General features: G+C 39.1%; 2 protein-coding genes across 2 annotated transcripts; both read left to right on the top strand.

Annotated features, from left to right (window-relative positions):
• Nucleotides 1-1,547: 1,547 nt before the first annotated feature.
• LOC101304606 (puromycin-sensitive aminopeptidase-like) lies at nt 1,548-7,064 on the top strand. The gene is made up of 19 exons (XM_004305686.1): nt 1,548-1,772; nt 1,858-2,003; nt 2,175-2,277; nt 2,465-2,651; nt 2,728-2,821; nt 2,946-3,099; nt 3,226-3,339; nt 3,453-3,569; nt 3,768-3,881; nt 4,088-4,270; nt 4,348-4,654; nt 4,905-5,026; nt 5,118-5,215; nt 5,337-5,514; nt 5,609-5,723; nt 5,843-5,910; nt 6,004-6,081; nt 6,255-6,332; nt 6,508-7,064. The coding sequence occupies exons 1-19, from the start codon at nt 1,548-1,550 to the stop codon at nt 6,688-6,690; spliced, it is 2,664 nt and encodes an 887-aa protein (XP_004305734.1). The 3' UTR covers nt 6,691-7,064.
• A 989-nt stretch (nt 7,065-8,053) lies between these two features.
• On the top strand, nt 8,054-8,455 carry LOC101304314. Its single transcript, XM_004305685.1, has one exon. The coding sequence runs from the start codon at nt 8,054-8,056 to the stop codon at nt 8,453-8,455; it is 402 nt and encodes a 133-aa protein (XP_004305733.1).
• The last annotated feature ends 2,615 nt before the right edge of the window (nt 8,456-11,070 follow it).

Genomic DNA, 11,070 nt, shown 5'->3' with positions numbered 1-11,070 from the left:
GAGAGAGAGAGAGAGTAGATGGATTTGGGTTAATACGAAGAAGAGGGTAGTTTAGGCATAATATAAAAGTAAACTGATGAATTTTGGTCATAAAGTGGACTTATATGGATAAAAATATTAAGGTGGACTTATGTAAAAAAAAATGTTAAGAAAGTGACTTCTATGAAATTTTCTATAGCCAAAACTAAACCAATGAACAATTAACTAATCCCTTGAAAACCCAAGTTCCAAACCAACTAATTCTCTATGATCCTCCAATGTCGACCATTGTAACTCAAAAACATAGTTCTTTTCCAAACGCCTCAATGTTTTGAATAATTCTGCATCGTCATCGTCATCGTCGTCACCATCACCGTCACCATCACCTTCACCTTCACCATCACCATCACCATCACCATCACCATCTTCATCAACTCCCTCTTCAACTCCCTCTTCCACTTCCACTCCCACTCCCTCCTCTCCTCCCACTTCCTCCTCTCCTCCCACTCCCACTCCCTCTCCGTCACCCACTTGCACTAATTGCTTGTTGCTTAATTGCTTTGTTTGGTATTTCATGGCAAGCAGAAAAAGGTTCCACTGTTTTCAAACTCATTTTGTGTATTCGGATTAGATGAACATCCTACCGAGCTTTTACTTGCAACTCTTGAAAAGTTTACTTGTTCAAGCAGGAGTATGACAATTGAGAGTTCACGTTTCTAATTAGCAATATGTTAATCATCATGGTACTTTCACACCCTCATTACTTGGTTCTTTCTCTTTTATGCTTTCTGCATAATGCTTGCCTCATGGATCTGAGCACTGAGCCTACCAGTGGCAGAATTGTGTTTGGGTCTGGGAGGGTTTAGACCCCTGCCAGCTTTTGCATAAATCTTTCGTTAGCTAACTAAATTACCTTAACAATTACAATTATACTATATTTGAACCCCCCTTAGATAACATTTGGGAGATTCTTTTTCTTTTGATATGATATTTTGGATACTTTTTTTTTTTTAATTTGATATTGAAACAAATAAATTCATTTAATCTTAACTTTGGTGCTTGATTGATATTCAGACATTGAATTTTGATCTGTAAAAACTCAAAAAATATTACTTTATGTTAATAATTTGTTATTTTACATTTCAATATGATATTTATGATGACAAAAAATAACTTTTATATTTAGACCCCTGTAACTCTTAATCCTGGCTCCGCCTGGAGCCTACCGAGGTACTTATTCTCTCAGTTTTCAATTGTCTAAAATGATGGCACCCATCATATTAAACCAATCTATGTTATAAAAATAGGGGGATCCATGATGATTGATTGCTTCCACATTTATGACTATGAGTTGACAAAATGACAGAAGCAAAGATAAGATAAGGGTCGTTGTCATCCTAAGAGAGCCTACGCAGACATCTTAGACATTCTACGCAAAGACACAAAACTGAAACATCAGCTAACCTTGTTTTTTGGGTCTGCAAAGAATCATTTGTTGAAGTTTAACTTCCAGAGAATATATATCTGGCTCACTTGAATAGCTTCAGTGCACTAAGCTATACACAGAAATGGAACAGAAGCAAAGCATAGAGCAGTTCAAAGGACAAGCAAGGCTACCGAGTTTCGCAATCCCAAAACACTATGATCTTCATCTCAAACTTGATCTCTCTGCCTGCACCTTCTCCGGCACCGTGCAGATCAACCTTAGCATCGTTGAAGAGACCAAATTTCTTGTCTTGAACGCTCTTGAACTTGATGTTCATCAAGTTTGGTTCACCAACTCTCACGGCCAAGTAACTATTCTGAATCAATGATTTTCTTATCATATTTGGTTTATTTGGTTTTTCACTGAGAAAAATTTTCATTCTTTATTTGCAGAAGTACCACCCCTGCGATGTTGTTTTGGATGGAGACGATGAATTTCTTGTTTTGGTCTTTGATAAAGCACTTGGTATTAGTGAGGGAGTCGTGGGGGTTGAGTTTTCTGCAGTCCTTAATGCGCACTTGACGGGGTTATATAAATGGTAAGAGAACTTGTTTTAGTTCCCAGCATTGAATTGGTATATTTCAGAAATTTATTAAGTACTTAATTAGTAGGCTTTTAGGGAAGAATGAAATGCAGGTTAGCATCTTTCCCTGTAGCATCTTTGCTGACGCAGTAGGTTTCTAATGAAAGTATTCAACAATTTTCACAGTGCTTATTTGGATGGAGGAGAGAAAAAGAATATGGCTGTTACTCAATTTGAAGCTGTGGATGCGAGGCGATGCTTTCCATGTTGGGATGAACCTGCTCTCAAGGTACTTAAGTTTGAAAATTTTCATAATTTGAAAGTTGAAACTCTATTATCATCTGATAGAAACCCTGAAAACATTATATGTTAATTTCTTGTACCACATATTTTCAAACAGTCATAGTAATGTAAAGCACTTTGGTAATTCTTCTAAATCTGGGTTTTCTTCTCTGCTTCAATTGAATTCTTAACAGGCCACCTTCAAGATAGCATTAGATGTACCATCAGAGCTGACAGCTTTGTCCAATATGCCAAGTACAAATGAAAAGTTTGATGGAGATGTTAAGACTGTTTATTTTGAGGAATCTCCAATCATGTCAACTTATTTGGTGGCTGTTGTTGCTGGCCTGTTTGATTATATTGAAGATACAACATCTGATGGTATGCATTTAGCAATGGAGAATTTGTTCAATTGTTTAATTCATTTCTTTATAAACTATTGAAACTTCATTTGCAGGGGTAAAGGTTCGTGCATATTGCCCTGTTGGGAAGAGTGATAAGGGGGAGTTTGCTTTAAATCTTGCCGTTAAGACCCTTGATCTGTTCTCCAAGTAATTTCCTTCCCTCTCTAATGTTGCTGTTCAATTCTGTATTCATCTAGATACTTGATAGATAAGATCTCTTTCACTGTTCATTGCTCAGTTAAACTCTTTCTAACCTAGTTATATCATTTAGATACTTCTCAACCCCTTACTCCCTTCCCAAACTTGATATGGTTGCGGTTCCTGAATTTTCTGGTGGGGCCATGGAGAATTATGGTTTGATCACATACCGTGAAAGTGAACTCCTTTTTGATCCTTTGCACACCACAGCAGCAAGGAAGCAGAGAGTGAGTTTAACATCTGACTCAAGATTTCAGCTTTGTTTCTCTTTTGCCATCGCTCTTCTCAATGAATCACAACATTCCATTGTGTCAAGTTTCTCTTTTGTAGTATGCTCTCTAATCCTATTCTAGTGTTTTCAGATGGCGATTGTTGTATCACATGAAGTAGCACATCAGTGGTTTGGCAATCTGGTAACCATGGAATGGTGGACTGATTTATGGCTTAATGAAGGATTTGCAACATGGGTACTTTTCAGACATTCAGCTCTGTACCTTTGAATGTTCTGGTGTTAGTTTTTTTTCTTTTTCTTCAGGAAATTGTCTGATTTTTCTATGCGTGCTTGATTGTATTTTGCCAGATAAGCTATATGGCCACTGATATTTTGTTTCCTGAGTGGAAAGTTTGGTCTCAATTTCTACAACAGACTACTGGTGGCTTAGTTATGGATGCCCTGGAACAATCACATCCAATACAGGTAGCTATCAAGTACTAATCTTAATATATGCAAAAGATGTTCTGGACTCCATCAAAGATCGATAAATATGTCTATCTGTGCATATGCTGCAAGGAAAACATTAATTTATATATATATTCGTAAATGATCACACCGTTTACCACTCTAAACATTTAGGATCCTGTAAAAAGAGAATTTTGAGACATCATTTAATGTCAGGTGGAGGTAAACCATGCACGTTCAGTTCTTGAAATATTTGATGCCATCAGCTATGAAAAGGGATCTGCTGTCATACGAATGCTGCAGGCTTATCTTGGTGATGACATATTCCAGGTACAAAATTAACGTCCTTACATAGCAGAAAGCTTTGCAGCACCAATAATGTCATGCTTTCGCAGTGGAGATTATCTGGAAATGCTCTTCTGATCACCCAGCCTGTTATGAAGTCATTCTTGTTTGCACTATTGATGTTTGTAATGAATGAAAAACTATTGGCATTTTTTTGCTTATCTAACCATGTCACCTCGTTATCAAACCAGAAATCGTTAAGTTCCTATATGAAAAGATTCTCTGGAAAGAATGCTAAGACAGAAGATCTATGGAGTGTTATTTCAGAGGAATCTGGTGTCAAAATCAGTGAAATGATGGATGATTGGACTAAGAAGCAAGGATATCCTGTGATCTCTGTCAAAGCAAAGGATCATATTTTGGAATTTGAGCAGGTATTATCGAAAACTTTCATAAAACAATCTTATTCTTCATTTGTTTGTGAAAGTCTAAAAGAGTTTTGGTTTGGCAGGCACAGTTTCTATCAGCAGGTTTGCTTGGTGATGGTGAGTGGATTGTTCCAATAACTATTTCATTGGGTTCATACGAGAGACGCAAGAAATTCCTTTTGGAAACAAAGTCCAGTGAAGTGGACGTGTCAGATCTTGTTAGCTCCTTCCATACCAAGTTAAAGAATAAAGAGATATGCGATGAACAACTGTGGGTCAAGGTCAATGTTGAGCAGAGTGGTTTCTATAGAGTAAAGTATGAAGATAAGCTAGCAGCTCGACTTAGGAAGGCTATTGAGCATAATAACTTGGAAGCAACAGACAAATTTGGTATGTACCTCTTATTAATTTCAACTAGTGATGATTGTGTTATTTTATGTATTCTGCATTCATTCAGATAATCACTGAACATTGATTTCTTCTCAATAATATGAAATTGGCCAATTTCAAAGAATATAATATGTTAAACATTCTGTGTTCTTGTGTGTTGGTTCTCTTCTTAAATTATTGACTGTATATTTACTATATATGATAAATCAATAAGGATGATGTAAAAGTATAACTCCACCTATCATTGCAGGCATTCTGGATGATTCACATGCCCTTTGCGAAGCTTGTGAACAGTCTCTATCATCTTTGCTTTGCTTAATGGATGTATACAGAAAAGAAGTTGATTATATTGTCTTATCAAAACTTATAGACGTAAGTATAAGTTTTCTCTGGGAGATTAATTATTGGTTACACTGCGCCAACTTCTTATGGTAGTACAACTCTTATTTCATCTGTGCTCTAGGTATGCTATAACATCGTTAAAGTGGCAAGCGAGGCCATCCCTGATTCAATGAATGAGTTGAAGCAGTTTTTCATCAATCTCCTCATGTTTCCAGCAGAGTAAGCAGTACACCCCCATTTTATTATGGCTCTGCATTCTTTGTTTAAACTGAATGAGGATTGTGCCAGAAACATTTTATACTACCATATTTACACATCATGTACGACTGTATCCGCACAGAGCATTAGGCTGGGAACCGGTACCTGGAGAGAGTCACTTCAGTACACTTTTGAGAGCAGAAGTCTTGCAGGCCTTGGTCACTTTTGGCCATGATAAAACTCAGAATGAAGCATTAGACCGCTTTCAGATATTATTGAATGATAGAAATACTCCGCTTCTAACTGCAGATACAAGAGCGGTAATTAATTAAAACTTTGTATGTATATCATCTTTATCCTTTTCAGCATTTTAATGGTTAATAATAGATAGAAGATCCAAATATTGTCCTGTAGGCAGCTTACATTGCAGTGATGAGGAATGCTAGCAGCTCTCACAAGGAAGGCTTTGAGGCTCTGTTAAACGTTTACAGAGAAGCTGGTACAGTGCAAGAGAAGGAACGAATTCTACGTAAGTTTTTGTTACAGTGACCTACAATGCATTTTCTGGCATTTCCATTTCCATTTCCTCTCTGTCTCTTGTCTAGTTTAACGTGACTTAAATTTATGAATTATGTTTTTCCTGTACAGGTTATTTTGCATCTTCTCCAGACCCAGATACAGTTGTTAATGTTTTGAACTTTTTCTTATGTGATGAGGTGTCTGTCTGTACACTGACTTGGGGTTTACTTTCAGTTTCTTTGCCAGTTTAACAGCTACTTTCAATCTTTTTTCTTTTTTCTTTTTTCTAGGTTCGAGATCAGGACATTGTATTTGGACTCTGTGGTATAAGCTTAGAATGCCGTGAAACAGCATGGAAATGGATGAAGGTATGGGGCACACACATGGCTTCTTCAATATATGTTTCAGATGAATATCACATCATTCAATACCACATGATCAGAAATTAGTATCAGGAAGCCACTTTTACAGTTGTACTTTTGGTTTCTAGTTTCTACAATCTGGACTTTGGTGAGATGAAATTGTCTGGTTATGAATGCAGGAGAACTGGGACCTGATCCTCACCAAATATGGTGCTGGAATGCTACTCACCCATTTCGTGAGAGACATTGTAACACCGGTAAGCAGAATTGCGTCTGCCCTTACAGTGCTAGATAATTGAGCCTAAGAATATGAAACATTCTCAAGTTAAGGTCGAAAGGTCCAAGAGCTTCTATGCCAATTTACAAAGCATAGAACATTGTTGCTGCTTAGTATACCATTTGGTGTTACTGACAAACTCCTTCCATTGAAAGTTTTGTAGCAATGAAAAGGCTGCTGAGGTTGAAGAATTTTTCGCAAGCCGGGTGCATCCTTCCTTTGCTATGACTCTGAAGCAAAGCATTGAGCAAGTCCGAATCAAGGCGAGGTGGGTTCAAGGCTTAAGGCAGGAGCAATCTATTCAAGAACTAGTCAAACAGTTGGCAGGCAAGAAATGAATATTGATATCATTAAATTATGTACATCATATTTGCCTTTTGAACATATTTACTGATCAGCTCCTTAAGCATCGCCTGTAGGGGTCTAAATTTACCAAACTTGTTTATTGGTACGAACAAATCCGTATTCTTCATTATGTAGGAAACCTGTTAGGAACCCAGTATTTGAAGATACTATGTTATTGTTGGATTCTGATTGATGATTTTGTAAAGTGGTATCCTATAACATTGGATTATTGGATGAAGTCCTGTTATTTACACTTTCTGTTAGCGACAATCTCTCAGAATCACTCTTCTCCTCAAATCAAGAGTGATTCTGATTCTCTTTCCTAATTATATGCAATTGTCATTACTGTAGATTATTACCATAGTTGTATAGCAGTTGTAGCTATATATATGTATGAATGCGGTTGAGACCTCTAAATTTGCTCATTAGACCTCCTATGCTTTTTACACCTCCTATCAAATTTTCAAATAGTATATTTACTCACTAAACCTCACTAAGTTCCTCAAATAACCTCACTATAAAATTTTTAATAATGAATCATTATCTCTAAAATAAAAATTTTACTCATTATAATTAATTTTTGCATTCGACATTTCTTAATTACGATTTGATTCTTTAATTTAATAACGTAAATTTCTTAAAAATAAAAATAGAAGCTCAATGTATAGGGTTTCAAAAATTTATTTTTAACAACAAGAAAATGTTCTAACATGAATTAACGTTTTGTTTTCTATTGTACCTCTCCTAAACGAAGATCAAGAATAACCATTTTTCTCTATGTATATTAATTTTTTTTCTTATTTTGATACCGCATAATAAATTATTTCAATAGTTATTTAATTATTCATAATTGATCTTTTTTTCTTTGTAAATAATTTTGTGATCTCGTATATACGTTTAACACATATGATAATAGAAATTTTTGTGTCACACACGATCGATATTGATCATAGTTTTAGCTCTTATTAAATATATGAATGCTTCAATAATATGTAGTAAAATTAGAAATGAAAATATATAAGGAAAATAATAAAGAATGCAATTTATCATTATTGAATTGGAAAGTCTACAGGGAATAAATGTAATACTTCTTTTTATATAACTATTGTCCTTAATAGTCATTTTATAAGAGGAGAAATATGTCATTTAATAATTCACAATTACGTGAGGTCAAGTGAGCAAATTTAAAGATCCCAATAGTCGTACTCTATATATGTATCAGTCACACAAAATAAAATTAAGCAGAAATTCATTCTTTTACATGGTATCAGCCTAGGTCTAGGTCCTTACCTTTTCCTTCCTTTTTTCCGTGTCTTCTTCCAGCCTTTCTCTTCTCTCCTTTTCTCTCGTTCTCCAATGGCTGCCAACCCCACAAACTCTTCTCAAAACACATCCCAATTCATCAAATTATCTGAAACCAATTATCTTAAATGGACTCGTCAAATTCGTTCATACCTCAATGGTGCAGGCCTTTGGGGCTATGTTGACGGCTCCATCCCTGCGCCCTCCCTCACCACCGAGACCACTGCAACTGAAACTGTTCCAGCCAAGACCATTCCCAATCCCGAGTATGTCAAATGGTTCACCAAAGATCAACAGATCTTCAATATCATGATTACCTCGTTGACCGACAACGTTTCTGATCTTACTGTTGGTTATGACACCTCTAAAGAGGTTTGGGACTGCTTGGCTCGCCATTTTTCCCAGAAATCCAATGCTAGCGCCTCCAGTCTCAAATTGCAACTCCTTGAGCTCTAAAAAGGATCCCAACCTATAGATGGGTATCTCCGGCATGCCAAATCTATTGCTGACTCCTTAGCCTCCATTGACAAGCCGGTCTCTGGTGATGATTTGGTGCTTGCAACTCTTCACGGCCTTGGACCAGATTACCTTATGCTCCGAACCGCTTTGACTCAACAATCATCTCTTCCTGATTTCACCGAACTCCGGGCTCATATCCTTGCCTTTGATTCCCAGCAATCTAGATCCTCAGAACATCCACCAGCCACCACTCTATTCCACCAAAGCAACAACTCCCGCCGTGAGTCCCAGCACCAATCCCAGCCGCGCCCCACCCATACTAGCCGGAATTTTCACTATGGAGGTCGGTACAATAACCGCAAGCGTGGTGCTCACTCTGGTGCTCGTCCCTCTTACGACTCCAACTCCCAGAATGCACCATATCAGTATCATGGGCCACCATATCCTGTTCAATCTCCCATCTGGGCCGCACGCCCCCCTTGGGCCAATGGCCTTCTCGGCCCAGCACCCCAATGGTGCACAAATTGCCACACAAATCAGCATGCCGTGTCACACTGTCCTCATCGGTTCTGCGGTCCCTCCACCGCTGCTCCCTTTGCCGGTGCTCATTTTGCCGGTGATCCAAATTGGTATCCAGACACCGGCGCCACTCATCATATGACGGCGATGCCTTTAAATCATCCTCAACCCTATGACGGTCCTCACAATGTTTATATGGGTGATGGTAGCTCTATGCCAATCTCCCATACTGGTACTCTTCCTCTATCACTCGGTCCCTCTCAATTCTGTTTACGTAATGTGTTTCATATTCCATCCATTCGTAAGAACTTCCTTTCCGTTGCCCGTTTCACCAAAGATAATCTTGTCTTCTTCTTATTTGCTCCCGACTTTTATCAAATATATTGCTTACGTACTGGTCGCTTATTGTTTCAGGGCCCTACTAAAGATGGCCTTTATCCGATCAGCCTTTCTTCCGAGTCCTCTGCTCCTCATGCCCTTGCTACCGTCCATTCCTCACTTTGGCACCATCGCTTGGGTCATCCTTCGTCTTCTGTTTTGTCTCGTTTAGGGTCTTCTGTTGGTTCCAAACTTTCCTTTCAGTCATTTTGTAATATTTGTGCACTTAGCAAGTCGCATAAATTACCCTTCCCCTCTAATAAAATTCATGCTTCGTCCTTATTTTCCATTATTCATAGTGATGTTTGGATGTCCTCTACATTATCTGTAACTGGATACAAGTATTATGTTTTGTTTACAGATGAGTATTCTCGTTATACATGGGTGTACCCCATGCGTCGCAAAAATGAGGTCTTCACACATTTCCAACATTTGGTTGCCATGATCCGCAACATTTTTAGCGGCTCCATTAAATACCTCCAAAGTGACAACGGCACCGAATATGTCAATCATGATTTTTCTCAGTTTTGTTCATCTATGGGCATCCAACAACGTTTTTCCTGTCCATACACTCCCCAACAAAATGGTCTTGCTGAGCGCAAACATCGCCACATTTCAACCATGACTCGCACTCTCCTCCTTACCTCAGGTGCTCCTCAAAATCTTTGGGTTGACGTCGTTCTCACTTCCGTCTACCTAATCAATCTTCTTCCCACTCCCTCTATTGATTGGGATACACCTCACTTCTGTCTCTATGGTAGTTCTCCTTCATATTCCTCTCTCTGCGTCTTTGGGTGTTCTTGCTTCCCTCATCTAGGTCACAACATCTCTAATAAATTGTCAAGTCGTAGTGTCGAGTGTGTCTTTATCGGTTACAGTCCAAGTCATAAAGGGTATCGTTGTCTAGAGCCCAAATCAGGTCGAGTCTATGTGTCCCGTCATGTCTTGTTTAACGAAAATTATTTTCCGTTTAAAGATGTGCAGGTACAATCACACACTACTCCAGAATCAGTTGAGTTTACCCAACTCATTACTCCTCCGCAGGCCAACCTGCTGAGCCCAGTCTCCTTTCCATCAGGCCCAAGCCCAACTCACCTCTCCTCTTCTGATGCGCAACATGATTCCCAACCGAACTCGGTGCATCCCTCTCCGCCTCAACCCAACTCCCCTCCACAGTCTTCCGCTCTCCATCCACCAAATTCTGGTTCACCGGCTCGGCAATCCTCGACTCCGATCATCACATACAGCCGCCGACATCGCCAGCCCACCTCCCCAGTCTCCCTCACACAGCCCGTTCTCGGTCCCTCCAATCCACCTACTACCAGAAACCAATCATCATCCGCCGGCAACCAGTCCTCATCGCCGGCCACCGGGCCTCCTTCCATACCAACTGCATCTGCTGCCACCCCCAATTTCACAACCGGCGTCCTCTGTTTCCAACCCTGCCCAGCCATCTAGTTCGGTGCTACCGTCCAACCCAGCTCCTCCCACTCACTCTATGCGAACCAGGCTTAGAGATGGAATTACAAAGCCAGTAACTCGAACAGACGGCACTGTCAGGTATCCATTACCCCGTGCTCTCCTTTCCACCATTAATTCCATGGAACCTAGTTGTTATTCTCAGGCATCCAAACATGAACAATGGCGTGCTGCAATGGCAACCGAAATCAATGCTCTCCTAAAGAACCAAACTTGGAATCTTGTCCCACCCTCTC

Source organism: Fragaria vesca, linkage group LG6 (genome assembly GCF_000184155.1).
Source record: "Fragaria vesca subsp. vesca linkage group LG6, FraVesHawaii_1.0, whole genome shotgun sequence".
NCBI lineage: Eukaryota > Viridiplantae > Streptophyta > Magnoliopsida > Rosales > Rosaceae > Fragaria > Fragaria vesca.
The sequence above is the reverse complement of the archived record's forward strand: the minus strand, read 5'-3'. Positions and strand labels throughout refer to the sequence as shown.